Below are 23,878 nucleotides of genomic sequence, written 5' to 3'. Positions count from 1 at the left end.
GGCGAGGGGCACGTGGCTTCCTGACGATAAATTGTGAAGTCAGCAGATGCCAGAAAGCGATTTGCTTTATGACGTCATTAGCGTGAGGTCTGCCGTGAAAGATGAATCCCGTGATAGTGCTTTGGGAGTGGGACCCCAACTTACCAAGTCTTACGAGATCTGGTCTTAACTTTTTTTTTTTCTTATTGAAGGATCTGGAATTTGAATTCGTATCCTATGAGATATCTCTGCGTGACTTTATGGAAAATCCCAACAGTTTAAATAGGTTCTGCACGAATCTCAAAGCACACATAATACTGACCCCTACATCACCCCAAATAGGCACCGGACACGTCGGTCACGCAAAAGTAGAGGTGCTACTTTTACCCGATTACCCGGATCCAATTCAGAACCGACCCGAATCCGATTAATTTGGATAGGGTGTGATTTAAAAAATATAACCGGTTAAATTATGGGTATAGTTACAAAATTAATAATTTAATATCCGACCCGGATCCGAACCGGAACTGATACTGTAATGGGTAGGATATGAGTTTCATTTAATTATCCGACCCATAACCGAACTCGACCCAATACCCGTATAAATACCCAATAAAATATATATTAATAACTATTAATATATAAAAATACAACTTTGCATATTAATTTTTGCATAAGCTGTGGTGAGCCCAGTACTTTTTGAATGTGAGAAAATGGAATGCAGTGACATATTCGCTATGTTTATACACATAGATGGATGCCAAATTTATTCCTTCCATAACAACCGCATTAATTTTTTAAATAAAATTTATTGCTATGGATACATCTTTCAATATTTGCCTTAATATCCTTTTCATAATAATGGAAATTTATTGCTCTCATTGATATGTTATTTCTACAAATTATTAGTATTTTCATTAATATATTTTTTGAATCATAGACAAAAAAATCGTCATTTCTAATATTTTAATTTTTAAAAATTATATCTCTTCTTCAATAATTTTTTTTCAAAAGTTATTTTCTCTCCATCCTCCATATTTTTTTGTGACATATACCTGTTTCGGATCCGGAACCGCCCCATATCCGAATCGGACTCGATAATCTACAAACAAGTTATGGGTATATATCTACCCGGAACCGAAAGACTGGACCTGAAATATCTACGGGTAAATAGGTATCCGAATCCGAACCCGACCCGATAGCACCTCTACGCAAAAGTTGAGATATCTCAGAGTATACGCACTCCTGGAATTTAGGGTGAAAAACTGAAAATGCAACGGATAATATTAAATTTATATTTGAAAAATTAAATATAAATATTTAATATTTGTGTGGATATGAATAATGATATAGTTTTACATTTAAAATTTTTGTATTCGAATAATAGATATATAATAGATGAGGAGGGTTCAAATGCCTCCATCATGCCTCTATCTCTCTCCATCATTTTCAAAGTTCAAACAGTCGATCCAAACCGCTCAATCTAACCTCCATACTAAAATATGTTTGGAGCCCAAATTTTATATTTTTAGAAATTTTTTTACTATTTTTTTAGATAGGTACAAAAATACTGTTTTTAGATGGTTCAGATTTACTGATTTTGTACCTATCTAAAAAAATAGTAAAAAAATTCCTAAATATATAAAATTTGGTCTCCAAACATATTTTAGTATGGAGGTTAAGTTGAGCGGTTCGGATCGACTGTTTGAACTTTGAAAATGATGGAGAGAGATGGAGGCACAAAAACATGGAGGCATTTGAACCCTCCTCATAATAGATATATAATATATAATATATATTATGAAAAATTATGTTATTCACCATTATAATTAGATAAATATTATAAATTTTAGTATTTTTTAATATTTTTTTATATTATTTCAATAAATATTTCATCTGTATTCAAATCCGTCTGATATCCATACTGTATTGTATTGAGAAAAAAAAAACATGGATATTGTTTTATCACTATCCACTCCATTTCCATCTCTATCTGATATGCTTCAAGACAAATGAATCTTTTTTTTTTTATAAGAGAAACGAAGTCTCGTACTACTATATTAAGTCTCATAAATCTTTTTAGAGGAAATACTAACAATATGTCGTTCAGATTTGTATATTTGATTAATGTGAAGTATTAATTAATTAGTTAACTTGTAGCTACAGTATTGTTGGAGGATCCCTAAGCAGATCCTCTAATGTAATCAATTGTGTTAGTTTTATTTAGACTATCTGATTATAATTTATGTCGATTCGGTTTTAGATGGAATACACGGGTCTTTCAATATTTATGTTAAAACAGATCAGATGGTCCGAATCCAAATTCAAAATTTGAATTTAGATCCGGATGTTTGATTAAAATCTAAACATATATAAAAGAGACTCTGTGGATTTTATTTCGGATTAAGTTGGACTAATCAGACGGTCCAAATGTAGATAGAAATATTTTGTTACCTAAGAGAATATTGACTCATTTTTAATAAAAAAAATCATATTGATGAATTGGATTAAAAGTAAATTGTGCTTATTGAACCCCCATACTTTCCTATTGATCAAATTGTTTAATTATATCAAATAAAATATCTTTATTAAATCAGATATGATTTGGACTAATAAATTTTGATCAAACGGTTCGTAATAACGATGAACAGATATTTATTATGACATTGAAATGCGAACTTTAGTTGTGAAGATTTTGTAGTTGCAATTAGTGTGGTAACGAGCTGGCTCAGTTCGACTTAGGTCTTAGCTTAGCTTGTTAATTATGAACTGAGCTACAGCTGAGTGAGTTGGGTCTAGAGCATCCGAGCTAAAACCTTAGCTTGAATTGTGATATGCCAGCCTAAGCTACCTTGCAAGTTGACAAGCTGGCTCCCTGGGTTTGACTGAATCTTATTTTAAAAAGAAAATAAATTGTACAAATTTTTTGGATCAAGTTGGACCAAGCTAGACAATATAAAATGCACACAAATTCATACAATTTTACAAATAGATGCCTACCTGAGCTAGCTCGCAAGTTGGCGAGCAAGTTAGATCTCAACTTGAACTCGTTAATTCTTGACCGAGCTAGTGGTGAGCTGGCTCGTTAACAGCTCAGTCCAATAACAAACAAACTATTAGTGAATGAGGCAAGTGTGAGTCACGATCGAGCCACGAGCTACGAGATTGTTTACCACTCCTTGCTGTTAGAATTTCACTTTGTAAACCCATCTAAATTTTATAATTTTGCCTACGCGAGCAAGAATTCCATTGGCATCCAAAGCAAAAATCATAAATAATGAATGATAATATGTGAATCTAGTAGGGGTGAAAACGGAGCGGATAATGCTGATACCATATCTACATCTGTCGGATAATGAGTGGATACGAATATGAATACGGATAGTAAACATATATTAAAATTCAAAACTAAATCCGCCTTAAATGGATATGGATAAGGATAAGGATACGGATACGGATACGGAACAGATTGTCAACGGATACGGATATAAAATGAATAATGGTCGGATATATAATTGAGGTATATGAACTTTAAGATAAAAAATAAAATACTAATTAATAAAATTTAAATATGAAACTTTGTAAAACAAAAATATAATTTGAAGTTGATAGTTTTCATTTATAAAACTTTTCTGTTAGCCTCCGTGGATAGTTGCCACTTGCCACTTGCTTGAATGCTTTTGAAGAAGAGAATTCGTGCTTTTGAAGAAGAGACACAGAGGATTGGAAGTGCTGGGTATATGGGTGGCATGTCAAAAACTTTACCTGCCGAAGCTTTAAATTTGCACCAATGCTTTATAAAGTGAAAATTCGGATATTGAGTGATATGGGTTAGTCCCACAATTATTATTTAGCCTAGAGTTGGGTTCTATATAAGGTTAGAAGCAGTTGGAGTAGCGAGAAAGGTTTTTTTTTTTTTTGGATTCTATGGCGAGAAAGTCAAAGGTTGGAATCACGTGTGAGTGGGAGTGGGTTTTAAAGATAGATGAGTTGGATTTTAGAAAATAATTTTGGGTCCGGATATATCGGATATCCGCTTCGTTAAGAAATTATTTGTATTCAAATTCGAATTATTTTGCTGTATACAATATTTATCCGGAATTATCCGAATCCGTTTAATTCGGATCCAGATAATAAATGGATTCGGAGCGGATATCCGTCGGATAATTCGGCTCCGTTTACACCTCTAGAATCTAGTCTATCGATCACATCATGTCATGTGCTAAAAAAATTTGGAATAAAGAATAAAGCCTCATTTTTTACGCTTTATTGAACAAATTAGTACAAATGGAAAACCAAACTTTAATTTAATTATTAAAAAAATATTTTCTGTTCGAGAGGTTGTAGGTTTGAAATCAAATTTTTTGTTTTTTTTTGCAAATATTACTCGTGAACTCAATTCTATTATTTTTAGGAGAACAAAAAAAAGAATAATTTTCAAATTAGTAAAAAATATCATTTTCTCTTGATTATGATTCAAATTGTCATTGTCATAATAGGAATATATAAAAAAGAAAAAAAGTTATAAAGCGGAGGAGAAATCCTGCCTCTTCCGAAAAGGAAAAGGTGCAAATGATAACAAGAAATGTACTCAATTAAATAAAGAACGGTTAAGTAAATTAATATGAATTCCATGACATTTGTCACATTATATTATTATCAACCAACTTTGTTGTAGAGCCTAGTTGCAGAATATCACTAGCAAAAAAAAAAAAAAAAAAAAAAAAAAACTTGAACCAGACAACGTAACTTTTTAGTTTTCAAATTAAACAGCAATCATGAAATATATTTATGTACCCCTTTCTCCAGTCTTCAAATTACAATGGAAATTTCTCTCAAATACTTCTTTTTTCTTAACAATTTTAGCCCCATATTTGCATCTTGTTGTCAATTTGTTGGTTTAATGAATACTTCATTACACAATTATATACTCTTTAACAAGTCACCAATTTAATTTGGATCATGTTTAAACAGTGAAAAATTGAATGGGTCATCTTGAATTTTTTTATTTCCTCCAAACAAACAGTACATATGACCTATCAAGCTTTAATAATGCAAAAAAAATTTCTTTGATTCCCCACCCTTTATTGAGGATGACGTCATCCAAACTACGTCATCACATGTGACGATGTGAATGTGAGTCACACAAAAATGACCTTAATTATTTATAATAATGACTCACCAGGTCAGACAATCATATTATTTTAATTCAAATTTTCAATCCAAGTGCATCACAAAGTTGCTTCAAAATATCAATCAATTTCATATGTATTAAGTATTATCAATTGGAAGGATAGAAAATATCATAAAATTAGGTCAATTGATTCTACTGAATTTTATAATTACCATGTAATTTTTTTTTAGGTTTCACAATGAACTTTATTAAGTACCTCCAAATTATGGAATCAAGAACGGTTCGATACTCGGTCAGAAATGTTCATTTTGTTTTGAGATTTGTGCGGATATTTTATATTTAAATTTGTTTTGTGAATCTAAATGGCCAAAAAAGTTATTTCTACCATTTTCTAAAAAAATAAAAATAAACAAAAAAGCCTCGATTTCGAAGGGATTTGACTTCTACCACGACCGTAGAACATCGGTGCGGACTCAAAGACTAGGGACCGCACTATGCCAATGCGTCCCAAAACAGGGATCCGCACCGATATTTTGCATCCCAACATTTTTTTTGTCTAAAGAAATTTATGTTAAATTTTTTGAAAATCACATCCTCTAAGATATGTCAAATTTTTGGGGAACACAACTTTGAATTTCAAAGTTGAAATTGGGGCGTAAAAAAAAAAAAGGTTGGGCCGCAAAACACTGGTGCGGCCTCTTTTTGGGGCCGCATCGGCATAGTGCGATCTCCAGTCTTTGAGTCTGCACCGGTGTTCTGTGGTCGTGGTAGAAGTCGAATTCTCCAGAAAAGAGGAGGATTTTTTTTTTTGGAGAAATGCTAGAAGTAAACATTTCGGTCTAAATGGACCACACAAATTTTGATGTGAATCGATCGGCATCGGACAATATTGATCTAATAAAGTCAATCTGATGCTTATCAATCCTTTTTCTCCTTTCTTTTTCGTAAATTATAACTTCTAGCCCCTATTTCTTTAGAGAAAATTTCTAGTATGCTTATCTAAACTTTTAAAATTGTCAATTCAATTTATCCATAAAAACACCATAATTTCAAAAATCTCAACAATTTTGACATGCTTTCTTCTATCCCTTTTAATTATTAAACATTTTATTTAATTATTTAAAAATTAAATTGACCAATATATCTCTTAATTTTGAATGGGGATGACTTCTAATTGTCTTCTTCCTCTCATCTCTTCATGGCTATATATAGTGTACGAAGCAAAGCAGTTGAATAAAATTTGCAAATTTGAATACATCGGTTAAATAATTAAAGATAAATGCAAACCTTAGGGATGAAAGTGTATCTTACCATAGATACACTATTGCGTTCATGCATTTATCCTGCTGTTACCAGTAATTTGGTAATACTTATTTGGAATGGACAAGCGTGACATTTGAATTATTTGTCTTTTCCAGTTTGTCAGGACTCAAGAGAGCTACTTCCAGCTTACATCAACTGAAATTTTATAAGCTATTACGTGATGTACAGTTTTTTTTAAAACGAAAGGAGAAATATCGCTTTCCAATTGTACTTATTTTTTTGGACTCGCTTGAGATTTTTTTCGAAATGGATCAAAATATACATACCATTTTAATAGATATTTGAAAGAGGGTCTCTAATCTTGTTTATTCATGTGGATTTCGGATTTTTCTTTTTTGAATATGGAATATTCCATTTATTAAAATATAGGTATTGATAGTAAACTTAACAGCTATTACAATTGACAAAATAATTATCAATGTTAAAGAATGTAAAATTGCATATTTGTCTTTTATCCGTGGAGCCAGAAATATTTTCGTTCAAATTTGCTACTAGAATTTTTCAATTTATGAATTTCAAGACTTTTACATAAAAGTCATATGTCTTTGCTACTAGATTAAAATCTAATTCTTTACATGATATACAGTTAAAAGAATCTTTGCAACTGAGGATCTTCTGAATAATTCATTATGGGTTTGAGTGAATGCATATTGCATAGTATATATGAACATATATATTATTATCATTATTATTATTATTATTTTTAAATAAAGTCTTTATTAAAGAAATAAGGTCTCACATCTCAAGATATCATAATTTATCTTTATTATATATGTTATGCTCTCTAGCTATGCGCTCTCTAAATTTATATTCTACGCTACTTTAGTCTTGTAGGATGATTTTACATACATACATACATACATATATATATATATAACTAAATCACGGTGTCACTGACCACTTTTGCTAGACAAATAGCTTGATTTCCAGAACAAAATGCAAAGTACGAGAAACTGCTACTTACATGATCAAACTGGTCTCCAAGGTGGATTTGAAATAAAATCCCTGATCACCTAAAATATGTTTACATGTAGGCCCAAAAAGGCCTTTTAATGTTGATTTCAAAGGAAATAGGACTTCGGCTTTATTCGGGCTTCGGCTTTATTCGGACTTCGCCTTTTAATGTTGATTTCAAATGTTGATTTCAAATTGGTCTCCAAGGTGGATTTGAAATAAAATCCCTGATCACCTAAAAGGACTTCGGCTTTATTCGGGCACTTCTGGTAAATTTTTGTTATGAGTAAGTTTCCATTCTAGCCTGTCAACTGTCAACTGTCAAATTTCATTTCTCAAGTTAGTTTCAGCTTGGGCCATAATAGAATCGGTAGTCTAATTTGTTGGATATAAATCAGTCTGTTTCGGATTAATAGTTCACTGGTTGGGCCAGTATAATCGGTTCGATAACTGATTTTTTAAATATTTGTATATTTATGAGATATATATAAAAAAAAGTTTTTATATAGTAAAAATCACACGTAGATATGAAATAATAATTATAAATTTATAGATTAATTGAAAGTTCACCCCGCAAAATATAATAAAAGTACTTTTTTTATCAGCAAATAACAAATATTTTTTTTTTGAGAAAATATAGCGTCCCACCATTTTAATTTTTATATGAGAAGTTTATTATATTATAAAGGTATACGAATTTAAGATTTTTCAGTACCAAATTTCATAAAAATGTAAATAATGAAATAATCATAATAATAATTATTTCAAGATGTGTGTATGAATAATTGTGGTGCATAATATACTTGGTTGAATATTTTATAATATTAAAACATAAGGGTCTTTTATGAAAAATATATGAGATAAAAAAGCTGTAGTAATTTTTGGTGATAACACCCGTCTGTGAATCCCCCTTTGTTCATTGTTATGCGTGACAAAAAGTATATCAGGTTTTAAACCGGATTTTTTACAAAGGTTGTTGTTGGTTCGTGGTTTTCAAATAAAAACCAGTTAATTAGTTCGGTTTTCCCGATTTAACTCTGCAAGGTGGTCTTTCAAACGAACCGAACCGGATAGGTGATTGGGTTCGGTTTTTTCCGGTCCAACTGACCGGTTCGATCCGGTTTTGATAACACTGATATGAACAAGAACAGAGAAGAGTGAGCTGCGAGATCCTGAACATGGATTGTATTACATTTCATATCTTCTTTTGTATGAGTTATGGGTTGCATAGAGGGCTTCTATGCAACGGCTCAATATTCGAGTTTTTAAAATTTTAACGGTCGATTCGATTCGTTCAACATAATCTCCATATGAATATGTACTTACAAACCAAATTTTATATTTTTTAGAATTTTTTTACTATTTTTTAGATAGATAGAAAATCAAATATCTAAATGGTGCATAATTTTTTAGATCAAGTGATTTTCTACTTATCTAAAAAAATATAAAATTTGGTTTTCAAGTACATATTCATATGGAGATTATGTTGAACGGTTTGGATCGACCATTAGGATTTTAAAAAATCGAATATTGAGCCATTGCATAGTGGCCCTCTATGCAATCCATAACATCGTAACCTTTCTCCTTTTGTATATTATAGTTGAGTCCAGCTAGTATGACATCGGTGTCATATGACACTAACTTCAAAATTGATTAAATAAATTTTGAACGATTAATCCAAATAGAAACCGATTTACTTTATGAGTAATGTATTTAAATGCAAATTTTTTATATTTTCGAGTCATTTTAGTATCAAATCAAGCGATAAAAATGTTGAAAAATGAATGTATTAAAATTAACTTAAAAACTCACTCATTTGACCCCTTGATTTAATACTAAATAAATTCAAAAATTTATAAATTTGCATGTAAACGCACAACTAATGAAGTAAATTGATTTGAACGGTTTGGATTCACCGTTTGAAATCGATTCGATAGGTTATAGAGTTGGTGTTATATAAGCTTAAATGACACTGATGTTATACTAACCAAACTCATACTCATTATAGTTTGTTGGATCGTCTGTCAAATTTTACGCACACAGTGTTTGACGAAATGCTCTTTTTGCATGTCCCATTTGAAATGGTGGCAAAGTGCTATAATGTGAAAATAAGACAAAGTCCACGAAAGCCAAGTCAATGCTTATCGTTAGCAGCAACTACCAATCATCGAGAGAGAGAGAGAGAGAGAGAGGGAGAGAGATTAGAGAGGCAGACAGAGAGATCTGAATCAAAGAGAGAGAAGGTTAACTGAATAAATTCAAACAATAAAGAGAGTGAGATCTAGGAGAAAACCAAAAAAGGGGTGGTGACAGAAGGAGCAGCATCAATTTATTCCCGTAAGTATTTGCCACCTCCATTGTGTTTTTAATATTTATTAACTTCATGAGTTAGATTCCTTTCTGGTTTATCTGGGTAATACCAAATTGAGATTTCTTGGTGAAGCTTTAATTCCTTGCAAATTGCTTTTGATTAGTTTCCTTCTTAGGTGTGTTTGTGGTGGTTCATATCGATCAAATTGCTCACACACGCCAAGCATTCAGCATAAAGCTAGATTCCTAATTAGTTGTAAGTAATTGGGATGGACAACCTACAACAGAAACTAATCAAAGTAGAGCTAGTACCCCCGATAATTTTTATGTTTATTGAGTCTTGACTTGTTTGGTACAATAATAGCTATTTGGTAAAAGTCGGGTTGGAGTTGCTGTTTCAGATTTCATATTCTTATTTGTCAGATGTTTCGAATCGGTTGTTTGAACAAGGAAATTATTATTTTTTGGAAGTTTCAAATAAATAGAGGTTGACTTGGGTGAGCCATGGAGTAAAACACATTTGTACTTCACACCATATTTTCATTTTGAAAATTCAAACAACCGATTCGAACCTTCCAACATATTCTCTATATTAAAATGTTCTTGAAGACTAAATTTTATATTTTTTTAAATTTGTTTACTATTTATTAAGCCACTTTGAAAATCGCTGTTTTACTGTGAACAGTAAAAATTTCTAGACCACCGGATCAGCAATTTTCAAAGTGATTTAATAAATAGTAAAAAAAATTAAAAAAATATAAAATTTGGTCTCCAAGCACATTCTAGTATGGAAAACATTTTGAGTACTTCAGATCGACCATTTGGACATTAAAAACGCAAAAATGATTTATAAGCGTATGCCCTCATATGCTTATGGAAGTAGAGTGTGTCATTGAATGGAAAAATTTATATTATTTAAATAAAATATTTGAAGAGATATCACCGAAATAGACAATTTTGTTGGAGTTAAATTTGCTCAGTACTGTCAAGTTGACTTAATATTTGGTGGTGGTAATTCAATTTATCTTGCAATGTGAATTAAATGTTATTTTTTTATATTAATACTAGGGTTGATTTCTTGTTCTTTTTACATGGCAGAAATAAAAAATAATGTTTTGACCACCAGATAGGAGTATGCTGGAGCTGGGGATTGATTTGGGCAATTGGAGTTGCTGTTTTGTGTGTGAGGGGGGACGGCCTCCATTTGTTGATTTCCCACCGTATCATGTCAACACCTACATCTCTCAAATCAAGTGTCTTTTGGGTAGGAAATTCTCTGATCCAGAGCTGCAAATGGAGCTTGATTTCGTTCCATTTAGAGTAATTGAAGGTCCTGATGGATGTCCCTTAGTCCACGGTAGATGTAAGGGAGAAGACAGAGCATTCACCCCTGTTGAGATTCTTGCTATGTTGATTTCCACTCCGAAATTTCTAGCAAGAGACTATTTTCGCTCTCCTCTTCGTCGTCGTTGTATTGGGATTCCGATCGATCGACTTCACAGAACAACAAAAGATGGACGTGCTCCATGCTGCAGAAATTGTTGGTTTACGTAAAGATTTCTCCCTCCTCGATGAAACAACAGCCATGATAATGGCACATAAAAGTATGTGCTTAACTCCAAAAGGTATTGTGGCATTTGTTGATATTGGCCATGCCAGCATGCAAGTTTGCTTTGCTGAGTTCAAAGAGGACTGCTCAAATAGTAGTCGATTTGAAAGTGAAACGTCCGTGAATATTTTGTACAAGGGTTATTCCAAGTCATTAGGAGGAAGGCAATTTGATAAGGTGTTGTTTAATCATTTTGCATCTAAGATTAGAAAGAAATATAATATTGATGTGTCTAAAAACAGCAGTGATTGTGTTCGCCTCAGTGAGACTTGTGAGAGGTTGAAGATCAATCTAAGCTACAACAGTGAGGCATCCTTTTGCATTAAGAAGTTTTCAGGTTCCACAGATATTAAGGGGTCAATAACGAGGAAAGAGTTTGAAATCTTGAGCATTTCGATATTGAAAAAAATTGAGGTGGCATTGAAGAATGCGTTAAGTGAATCCGGGTTGAATGTGCAGAAGGTTGACTCTTTAGAGGCCATTGGAAAGGGATGCTCCATTCCAGCAATTATTGACATATTGACTAAAATTTTTGGGAAAAAAGAAAGACATACAACTTATAGTTATGAGTACGAAAGACAGACAGGCCATAGTTATGAACACGTTGCAACTGGTTGTTATATGCATGGAGCACACCTAAATATAACGGGGATGAACAAAACGATACACAACCTGGTAACTATTTCTTATGCACATACATTCTCAGTTCTCTTAATTAATCATAATATTTGTGATACATATGAGTGTTAATTACTGTGTTTCGAAAAATATGGTTTAGAAAAATACTAAAATGAGAACATATCTTTATTGGATCTCAGTGAAAACCCATGAAAAGGAAAGAAAGAAAAAAGGAATAGCCTTGTTACTAGATCAATAAATCTATATAATATGTTATTCCTTCATGGTACTTATAATGTTGTTTTGGTGTTAGAAGACTAGAGCTCTGGAAACTTCAGAATTAGTTTCAAGTGAGTTAAATTCTCAAGAGGAAAATGCAAAAGATTCCGAAAAGTTCCTTTGGAGAAGAGCCATGGAAAAAGAAGGAATACTAAAATGAGAACATATCTTTATTGGATCTCAGTGAAAACCCATGAAAAGGAAAGAAAGAAAAAAGGAATAGCCTTGTTACTAGATCAATAAATCTATATAATATGTTATTCCTTCATGGTACTTATAATGTTGTTTTGGTGTTAGAAGACTAGAGCTCTGGAAACTTCAGAATTAGTTTCAAGTGAGTTAAATTCTCAAGAGGAAAATGCAAAAGATTCCGAAAAGTTCCTTTGGAGAAGAGCCATGGAAAAAGAAGGACATTTATTGACCTATCTAAATGACTTTCTTGAAAAGGTTAACCCCGCCCCTAGCCCTCTCATTTTGTTTATGTTTTTGCATGGTTAAGCAAATTACATATCTTCAACAGATTTGGATAAGAGGTCGAATTTTTTTTATAAACTATAATTAATTAAATTAATTTTAGCAAAGTAGCATGATTACTTTTTTTTTTTTTTTTTACAAAAACCATAAGAACCGAATCCCCAATTCAGTCTCCAAATTTTACTTTTCTGAGAGATCGAATTGGGCATTTGGTCTCCACATTTTCCTCTGTTTCGGCCTGTTTCCTCCAGGGACAGCCCCTATTTTTTTTCCACATTTTCTTCTGTTTCGGTCCCTATTTCGGCTTTGTTTTTGCCTGGGACAGACCCTGTTTCGTTTAGGAACAATCTGTTTCAGCCAGAAAGAGCTCCTGTTTCTGCTGGGGACATCCCCTGTTTCAAAACAAAGAGAGGCCGAATCCCCAATTCAGTTTAGAAAAAAGTAAAATGTGGAGACCGAATTGGGGATTCGGTCATTATGGTTTTTGTAAAAAAAAAGTAATCATGCTGCTTTGCTAAAATAAATTTAATTAATTATGGTTTATAAAAATAATTCTGTGAGGTCTACTAATTTTAAAATATATCATTGCGGGAGATAGTATGGTCTCCTCAAAAGAACTTGTTATGTGCGTTTACTGTTTTGGGAAGTTTCGAAGATGGAAGTAAATTTCTTAATTATGTTGTTTGTTTACTACCTTTTGTTTTAATTTAGTATTAGACATCATATCTTCACCAATTACTTCACTAATTTATGTCCTATGTGATTTCTATTAATTGAACCACCAGAACATGCACCATATAGAAAGATTGGAGAAAACACAGGATGAGTCATATTGTCTTTCCGAGTCACACTACTTTACTGAAAACTACTCAGCGCTCCAAGATGCAACCAACAATTTCCATGATTCATTCAAACTTGGAGAAGGTGCGACTAGCATTGTGTATAAGGGTATCCTCCACAATACTAAAACTGTTGCGATAAAGATTCTGAAAGAAGGAATCAGTCTAGGAGCAAAGGAATTCAATCAGGAGGTATGTACCTTAGTCAGTATATATATTTATACATGTTTATTTTAAATAAAACTCAAATGCCAAGGTATATAATAACCAGTGAGGAAGAGGAATCTTCTTTAATTTCAGGCCATCTACAATCACTCAGGAAAAGCTACCACTACAAATTTCGTAGTCAATTAAAATCCTTACAATGTCGGGATGGTTTTAATCCAGATTACATTTCATCCTTTCACTCTTAAGGTCAATTAACCCTTGGAATATAAAAAGACAAATAATCTGATTTCTCTCATCTAACGATATGCAATTGTTTTGGCTTTTCTTTCGATAGAGTATATTGTTAGGTAAAAATAGAAATGATAAACAACCATGGATTAAACGAATACAATGTATGCAGAATAGTACAAGAAGACTAGAACATCTAAGTATTGAACTACATACATATTATGTACTGTAATATATTTTGGAGAAAGTTCAACCTCTGTATTGGAAATATGTATAGTTTATAAGCATTCATAACACATATCTAGGTCTAGGGAGACTATATATTACAATTAACCAGAATATACTTGATTTAAACAACATAGGTTAAAATTTTAAGCAAGGTGTGTCATCCAAACCTTGTGAACCTTGTGGGGGCATGTGTAGAGTCCCGTGCATTTATTTACGAGTACCTACCAAATGGTAGCCTAGAAGACCGTCTACAATGCAAAGACAACACTTCGCCCCTCTCATGGCAAGCACGAGTTCGTATTGCATTTGAGATCTGCTCTGCACTAAGCTTCTTACACAGTAGAAAACCTCATGTTATTGTGCATGGTGATCTAAAACCGGACAACATCCTTCTGGATAGTAACAACACAAGTAAAATCTGCGACTCTGGCCTCTGTCGTGAACTTAACTTCACAGCCAGCGCAAGTATACCATACCATGCCTACATGGACCCGGAGTACTTGCCAACGGGGAAGACAACTCCTCAATATGATGTTTATTCATTTGTCATTATCTTGTTGCGGCTAGTGACATGCAAAGACCCACAGGGATTAAGGAACTTGGTGGAGGAGGCACAGAAGAAGGGTACATTAAAGGCATTCATCGATGCTTCGGCAGGTCCCTGGCCATTTAGGGAGGCCGAGAAAATGATCTCATTGGGCCTTAGATGCAGTGATTTAATTAAAAAGAATAGGCCTGATTTGTCGACCGAAGTGTTCAAGGAGCTGAAGTCCATGGTAGAAGTGGCAAACTGCTGTAGTGAATACAGCTACTCAGAGCTCCAAAATGCGACCAACAATTTCGATGAGTCATTTAAACTTGGAGAAGGTGGGTTTGGCATTGTGTACAAGGGCATCCTCAACAATACTCCTTGTGCAATAAAGATGCTAAAAGAGGGAAGCCGCCACGGAACAGAAGACTTCAATCAGGAGGTATCCACTTTATTCAGTTTATATATATATGTTTATTTAAATAAACATAAATAATACAGTTGCAATAAAGATATCGATTCTGAAAAAAGGAAGCAGTCCAGGAGCAGAAGAGTTTCAGCTGGAGTTATTTCCCACAACTTTTACTTAAACAGAATTCGATGCAAATTTTACTTGAGTACGTAACAGCGAGAAAGAGATAATTACCATAGAAAAGGAAGAGAAAGCATTTTCATACCATGTCTTGATGGATTTTTCTAGCTGCTCTTAATTTCACTCTAACATCAGTTGATCCCTCAAATATGGAAAATGAATTCCGATTTCTACCATCAAAGGATGAAACTGAAAATTTGTTAAGGATATTTTTGGACAATTTATACCATTATGCAAAAAATAAATAAACAACAACCAATCAAAACAAAGCAAACTACGTACATAAAGACTGATTGAAGAACATGAAACTACATACGTATTTTGTACCATTATTTTTTGGTAATTATGCTTTGGTGTCTGTATAAAATTTATGCATAGTTCTGTTAGCATTGACTACTCACTAGGAGATTTCATATTTGTATTTAATGAGAAATTATCTATTTAAACATCACAGATTGAAATTCTTAGCAAGGTACAGCATCCAAACCTTGTGAAATTCATAGGGGCATGTGCAGAGAGCTGTGCACTTATTTACGAGTACCTACCAAATGGTAGCCTAGAAGATCGTCTACGATGCAAAAACAACACTTTGCCCCTCTCATGGCAAGCACGAGTTCGTATTGCATTTGAGATTTGCTCTGCACTAAGCTTCTTACACTGTAGCGAACCTCATGGTATTGTTCATGGAGATCTAAAACCTGACAACATCCTTCTTGATGAGAACGACACAAGTAAAATCTGTGACTTTGGCCTCTGCCGTGAACTTGACTTCACAGCCAGCGCAAGTATACCATACCACTGGACAGATTGTCCTAGGGGAACACTTGCCTACATGGACCTGGAGTACATATCAATAGGGAAGATAACTCCTCAATATGATGCTTATTCTTTTGGTATTTTGTTGTTACGACTTGTTACATGCAAAAACCCGCAGGGTTTAAGGCCCTTGGTGGAGGAGGCACAGAAGAAGGGTACATTGAAGACATTAATCGATGCTTCGGCAGGTCCCTGGCCGTTTAAGGAGGCGAAGAAAATGATCTCATTGGGTCTCAGATGCAGCGACCCAATTAGAAAAAATAGGCCTGATCTATCAACTAAAGTGTTGAAGGAGATCAAGTCTATGCTAGAAGTTGCTTCTGCACCAGCATCGTCATGGACAGCTTCCCTATTTCCACGGTATTTTGTGACTAATAGCTGAGGGACTTCCTATACTAGCTTATTTGTTGGTGCTGGTGTCTTTTATATTTGTTTCAATCAACTAGCATAGCCAAGTTGGCAAATTCATTTCAGCAATATTATGTAAACCTGTGAGCAATAATTATTTTGATTGTATGATTACAAAACCTGTTGGATGTTTTTAGTTTGATTGTATGATTACAAAACCTGTTGGATGTTCCCTATAATGCATTACAATTATGCTTTACCCTTCATGGCTATTCGTTGCTTGGCACTTTGGCAGATGCATCCTTTATCACTTCTCTTTGCTCTTGACATAGATTCCACCAGCATGGGTGGGAAACTTTGCAAGAATGAAAGCTACCATCACCATCGGCTGTACATCTCCTTTTCAAGGAATGAGCAAAAGCTGTAATTATGAGAATGTAGTGCCATGATCCAAAAGCTGTAATTATGAGCGAAACTTTGCAAGGAATGAGCGAAAGCTGTAATTATGTCAATGTAGTGTTGGCATTAATGAAGTTGTAGAAATTACAGATATTAGCTAGCATTAAGAATTGATGGTTTAAGATAGCAAAATTACACACGTTTCTTCTCAGAGTACATCTCCTTTCTTCCCAAATATTTTCTAGCAGTCTATGTTTTATTTCAATGGAAGGTACTCAATTTTATATAGGTTTTAATTTTTAAAATTTTCTATTGGTTTCTTATATGTTTATGAACCTGCTGTCAGTTTGTTAATTTCATTCTAAAAGAAGTACATATTATGGATATGTTTTTAATATTTTATTCTTTTTAGTGTATTACTGTAATCGCTACAAAAAACTTTGCTGACACAAACGTTTCGCTAAGAAAACTTGGCGCCGCACATTATAAGTATCTGAGCCTTTGATTAATCCTGATGATGAGCACTGTGAAAAAAAAATTCTTCCTATTGGAGTCAGAATCTAAAGTTTGGGCCCATTTGAGCTTATAACTGACACTTTGCACAGCATCACTCTATATCCTTCAACTCACTTTATAAGCAACATAATCATCTGGAAATAATTTAGTTGAATTTTTTTGTTTAGCATTTTACCCAGACAAATTTTAAAATAATATGCTCCAATCACCACTTAGACTTTTTCTTTTGTTATCTTTAAGGGCACCGCTAATTAGCTCAAAAACTGAAAATAAATGCAATTAAAAGTAAATAGATGAGTTTAAAGAAATTTGACACGTGGGATGTTAACGGAGTTAGGCAAAACAAATGTTTACGTCTCCGGGGCTTCGCAACCTCAAGTGGTGCGCCTTTCTATTACCCAATACGAAATGATTACAACTTGTGAACCGGCGAGCCCTTACAACCAAGGAAAATCACACGGCCAATAAAAGATGAGCGCCGGTGAGCCCTTACAACCAAAAAAAGTCGCACAAGCTACTTGAAATGAGCGCCGACGAGCCCTTACAACCAAGGGAAGTCACACGAGCTACTCAAGGTGAGAACGAAGTCTTAAAGTCTAGATGAATAAGAGAAACACTCAATAGATCACTCTAACCTAATCTAACTTGAGATTAGTGAAGTAGATTTGAGGTTGTTTGAGAGATATTGAAGTTTTAAGCTCAATCAACAATGGTGGAACCAAGCTCACAGAAAATCACCTCTTTTGCAATTAGGGATGGCTAGGTTTTAAAGTGGGGAACATACCCCACAGCTCTATTTATAGAGACAGCTCTAGAAAGAGCAATTTGAGCTAAAACGTTACAACGTTTTTACAAAACATTACAATGTTTTTTCTTTGCGATTTTAGGTTTTCAAATTGTCTGAAAACTCAGTAAAACGTTACATAACGTTTTGCACTGTAAAAACTTGATCAAAATCAGGAATTTCTGAAGTGTGAAAATTAATTAAAATGTTACCAACTTTTTAAAATGTTACAGTTTTTTCCACAAACGTTATAACTTTTTAAAACGTTACAGAAAACGTTATAACTTTTTAAAACGTTACAGAAAACGTTATAACTTTTTAAAACGTTACAGCAACGTTTTTGATGTTTTCTGACTTTGATCGAGTTGTTTCACATCGTTTTCTTAAGATATAATCGTTATAACGTTTTACAAACGTTACTAACGTTTTTATCCTGTTGAAACAACATCAAAAATACTTTACCGACTTTAAAATATTACAAATTAAATTCTTGATAAATATCTTCATGATTTCTTCAGTTCAAGCATTCTACATTGCAATTCCAATTCGGCTTGAATCTACATAATTCTAAAATAGAAGAAATTGTAAAATTCAATAATTGTAAGTTTTGCAAATTAGTCAAATAAACAAAAAAAATTATTTCTCGAACAACATCTTTTTCTTTTAGATGTAATTAATTTCTACTTTTAGTATGTAACAATTGATGAAATTTTATTAGCAGTATTTATTTTTTGTTAATTGTAAACTATATAATTTAACTAAATACTTGGTCAGTTCAGTTTCAATACATGACCAATTGGGGGTCCTTAATTAAACCGGTATCAAAATAGGAACATCGTGGGTTTTAATTTGTTGCAGAATCTAGACTAGTAAGTACAGAAGAGCACCATGCATTACCAATGCTGAAATAAAGATTTGTCATAATTGTCTTCATGATAATTATTAGAAAAGTTTACACATTTTTTTTCTCTTCCTACAGAATTAATTTTCGATTATACAAAACTTTGATGTGGCTACTGTAGATGAATGTAGATGTATGGTTATTGTGATGTTGGGTGGACTAAAGTTCAAGATATTAGTGTGGCCAGACTCATTTCGAGATACAGATATTAGTGTGGCTATTTGTGGGCCTATTTCAAGCTGGAAAAAAAAAAAAAAAAAAAAAAAAAAAACAGAAGTAACACCGATGTCAAGTAGACGGACTCATTTAAAAATAGAGATATTGGTGTGCTCATTTGTGAGCCTATTTTGAGAGCTGAATCGAATTGGATCATGTTCGAGCTTGGAATTCAAAAGATTTCTCTATCTTCATCTTCATGATCCATTTCTTTGCGCATAGGTTCTGGTGGAAACAGAATACCACATGCTACGGTGTAAACAAGTCAAGTAATTAGTTTAGACTAGGCTCATTTCGGAACGAGCCGAGTTGAATATGATTTAAGCCGAGCTGAAAGTACTAGTTCGTTTGTGTTGTGATCAGGATATATAAATACAAAATTGCGCAGATTTAATTGATGTTATAGGCCATGTATAAACTACATACAAGCCGAGAAATAATTTCATCTTTTTGTTGCAACGAGTTAAGAAACATGCCGAGCCATACTAATTAAGCTTAAACTCGACTGAGTCTAAATCAAACAAGCTAATTATAAACTTTTTTTTAAATTAATTTTAAACGAGTCACAAACTTAATTAAAACAAGCTAGTGATTAATTTTCAAATTTTCAATTTAATTTAATTTAAAGGACGCAAATGCTCTAATTTTACCGTACCAGAAGGAAAATAGAAGAAAAAAAACATTGAATCCATTCTAATTAATGTCATATATGTAAATATTCCTTCATGACAACAACAACAACAACATTAGTTACTACATAGTATCAGTTGAAAAGCCAATGTTATTACTACATAATATCAGCTGAAAAAGCCAAACAAAAAGCAAAGATTTAATACAAGCACTCAATAAAAAAATAAAAATGTGCATACTGATATTCCAGGAACAGCAAATTGCTATAAATAAAAAGGGGAGATTTAGAATTGAAAACTACGAACTGAAAACATTTACCCTCCTAGGGAATGCTCTTCGAAAAAAACCAATTCCTTTGGGCTCTCCGTCAAAGCTTTAAGAGAGCTTGGTATAGGCGGTGGGCTAACTTCCAAAACACCCTCAAAAATTTGCACCACTTGACTCATGGTGGGACGGTGGTACTCTTCATTTTGAATGCACCAGCAAGCAACTCTACACATTCTCTCAACCTCTTCTAAGTTGGCATCTCCATTCAAAATGGGATCCAATAATGTGAGCATATTTCCTTCGTTTAATTCTTTAGCAGCCAGCATAGGGAAGAAATCAACATTTTCCCCTTCTAGTTCTGAATTTCTTCTTCCTGATATCAGTTCAAAAAGAACCATGCCATAGCTGTAAACATCTGCTTTTGCACTAATTGGCACTCCATCTATCCATTCTGGAGCTAGATATCCAATTGTCCCTCTTAGAGTGGTCAAAACCCTACTAAATTCTCTCCCAATAAGTTTCGCCATGCCAAAATCGGCTACCTTTGGAACATAGAGTTCATCCAGTAAGATATTCTCAGGCTTAACATCACAATGAATAATGCAATCTCTACAACTCTCATGGAGGTATGCCAATCCCCGTGCTGCTCCGAGCGCAATTTGGTATCGTCTATTCCAATTTAAAATAGTAGATTTTCCTCGGAATAGTAGTTTATCTAATGATCCGTTTTCCATGTAATCATAAACCAGTAGCCTTTTGTCCCCCTCACAACAAAACCCCCTCAACTGAACTAGATTTACATGTTGAACAATGCCAATTGTGCTTACTTCATTTCGGAATTGTTTTTCCCCTAATTGGAGAATCCCATCTAGCCTTTTCACTGCAACAAAAAAAGAATTTGGTAATGTTCCCTTAAACACTGAACCAAAACTACCCCCACCAAGCCTTTCTGAAAATTTACTTGTCATTCTCTGCAGATCACCATATCTAAATGCAACCAAGCCACTTTCTAATCCACTGGTGGCTAAAACAAACCTTCTCCTTTGGTACCTGGAGACCAAATAAAAAATAATAATTGCACAAGCTAAAAGACCCAAGAGAGATCCAAATATAACCCAAATTATCTCCTTTTTCATGTGGCTGGGCTTCTTGAACTCAAATGCTGACAAACGAAAAAATAGTGTGTCTCCTATGGACCCATCTGTCTCTTGATGCATATTAAGAAAACTACCGTACCAAATCGAGCAATTGTTACTATTATATGCATATGCATTACAAGAACAATGTTCCAGACATACTCTTTCACAATCTTTTACACTAACATTGTTTAACATATGTGGCTTATCTGGTAGGCTTACACCTGATATTTCAAAAAAACGATCCTTTTCTTGATTTGGTGATGAACCATTTGTCAAGTCACATTGCAGGGGAATGTTCCTTTGACAACCTTCACTTAGATCCCCAAGGTCCCAATCTATGGAACTTACTTCTTTAAAACCTTTCACACAACTGCAATACGGTAAGCTTTTTGCATCACAATTCCCGAAGGGACCGCATAGAGCATAGACATCACACTGTTCTTGTGGTTGACTCCATAAATACATCCATTGTTGTGATTCCTCCCGCCATTTCATATGCTTTAGTTGCCCCCCTATATCTAGCACTAACATATGGTTATCATTGCTTCCATCCTTCAATGAGTATGTGAAATAGGATTCGTTTTCATTTGTGACATACTCAAAGTTGAATATTTTGTAATTTACATACATTTCTGGTAAGTTACTAAATATTTTACCATCCCACTCTTCAGTTGTCCAGTAATGTTTTGATCTGTTCCAGGAAAGGAAATATTGATTAGATCCATTTGGGTCTATCTCCAATGAGAAGATCCCTTCTGCCGGGTCAGCAGAACTCTTCCATGAAACCAACCTCTGTCGGCCCAATGCTTTACTTCTCCCAAATTTAGCACCAGGTAACAATGTATTGGTCGGGTGATCCATGCTTTGCCATAAGAATGAGGCAGTTTGATTGGAACTATAAATTAACACAAGGTTCCCAGTATCTAACAATGTACAAATTGTGAAGTTTGAGCTTAGAGAGGTCACATTCGTAGACCAAATATGGGTTTTGTTTTGATCTAAAAGAGCCATATTTCCGCTAGGTAAAATTCTTAGCTCACTAGTGTTTGGATCAGAGATAGGTGCATTTCTGTTTGCAATCCAAACGGGAGTTGACTTGGACACATTCTTGTACCGAATACCAAGATAGTAATTTGGAGACATTGATTTGTTACCTAACTGGAAGAAACCGAGCACAAACTTTCCACCTTGAGAGCTTATAATTTTGTTTCCTGAGAGAGAATTGTCGATGGAGATGTGATCAGATGCAAACAAGATAGAAGGTGTACTAAGACAGAGGAAGAAGAGAAAGGGGAGAAAGCTATCAGGTTTTGGAGAAGCCATGGCTAATGAAAGAAAAATGATAAAATTTGAACTTCTGAGGGGTACACTCAACTTTTTGTAGGAGGGAACTAAATTGACAGTAATAATAAGTGAAATACAGGCATTTGTTGAATATATATTTGTTTTTGCACTTTATTGTGGTTAATAAAAACTGGTTGGTCGTCTCTGTCATAATTTTATCAATCTGACATTCCTTCTCTGTTGCTATAGCAATTTTCTTTGCTTTTTGACTCTTTCTTATACATTAAGTTGGAATTCCACTGAGAAAGACATTTTATCTCATCATATTGATTGGTTTGTTTATTTTAAGTCGTCGAAAATTAGGTTGTCACTATTAGGGTCAGACAGAGAGACATTAATTGACCTCGAGTCTCTTCATTTAAATCCACCAATTCTTTTGAATAGGACAAAATAATGTTTTTGAGTAATTAGCGATTGTAGAGTGAAAAAAACGTGTCGTGCCGTGCCGTGATCAAATGTCTAGAGGTGGTCACGGCACGCAAATGGTTATCACACGCGAGTCACTGTACAATACAGTAACACGTGCCGTGCTATTCCGTGACAGAGCTGGCTCCGCCATGCCATTTTTCCCACTCTAAGCGATTGTAACAAAAATCTCAAGTTCAGAGTGTTGTGGCACAGATTAATGTAGCCTTTTATTATTTTTAAACGACTATACATCGATCTCAGCCTTCTGATGTACTTGTGCTCTTTCGAAAGAAGGATTCATGTGGGTTTAAAAGGGGCAAGCAAGTAGCATTTGCAACAGGCGTCCACTGTTGTATATAATGGTATGCATTTGTCAGACAGATAGAGCACCGTTAAGTGATTAATCGAAATTTAACGGATAGTTATGTGTTTTTATTAAAGTTATTTGCATATACTTATAATCATTAAAAATAATTAATTTAATTCATCGAACTTATCAAATAAACTTTAACTTCGTTTTATTGTTAATAATAAGTTTTATGAAATTGTCATTTAGAAAAACTCAAATCAGACAAGACAAAGGATAATACATATAACAGATAAATGCAAAAAAAAAAAAAATGACCAACTAATTAGCTGTATAAACAGAAACAAACAATAAATTTGTAATGGTTGTTCACCTCCAACAACTAATCAGCTGATTAGTCTGACTAAACGACTATTTTTTACAACACTGTGCGTGTCACTTGTTAAATTATTGGATTTCGAGAAGTGAAAATTATTGGGGATGCATTTCCGAGGCTATTAGATCATCATTTTTGAATGGTTTGGATTAATGCAAGGTGC

The 23,878-nt window shown here is 33.7% G+C and overlaps 2 protein-coding genes and 1 pseudogene across 2 annotated transcripts; 2 read left to right on the top strand and 1 right to left on the bottom strand.

Moving 5' to 3' along the window:
* Positions 1-9,653: 9,653 nt before the first annotated feature.
* Positions 9,654-12,366, top strand: LOC144548329 (heat shock 70 kDa protein 15-like). The gene is made up of 3 exons (XM_078297001.1): positions 9,654-9,727; positions 10,799-11,984; positions 12,244-12,366. Exons 2-3 carry the CDS (start codon positions 11,214-11,216, stop codon positions 12,364-12,366), a joined length of 894 nt encoding a protein of 297 aa, XP_078153127.1. The 5' UTR covers positions 9,654-9,727; positions 10,799-11,213.
* Positions 12,367-12,524: 158 nt separating this feature from the next.
* On the top strand, positions 12,525-16,624 carry LOC144548724 (U-box domain-containing protein 33-like). Its single transcript, XM_078297451.1, has 4 exons — positions 12,525-12,653; positions 13,466-13,711; positions 14,278-15,114; positions 15,719-16,624. Exons 1-4 carry the CDS (start codon positions 12,603-12,605, stop codon positions 16,460-16,462), a joined length of 1,878 nt encoding a protein of 625 aa, XP_078153577.1. The 5' UTR covers positions 12,525-12,602; the 3' UTR covers positions 16,463-16,624.
* A 3,394-nt stretch (positions 16,625-20,018) lies between these two features.
* LOC144548247 (G-type lectin S-receptor-like serine/threonine-protein kinase At2g19130 pseudogene) lies at positions 20,019-22,641 on the bottom strand (annotated as a pseudogene).
* Positions 22,642-23,878: the final 1,237 nt, after the last annotated feature.

This window comes from Carex rostrata, chromosome 33 (genome assembly GCF_964058835.1).
Source record: "Carex rostrata chromosome 33, lpCarRost1.2, whole genome shotgun sequence".
NCBI lineage: Eukaryota > Viridiplantae > Streptophyta > Magnoliopsida > Poales > Cyperaceae > Carex > Carex rostrata.
This window is presented reverse-complemented; position numbering and strand designations above follow the sequence as displayed.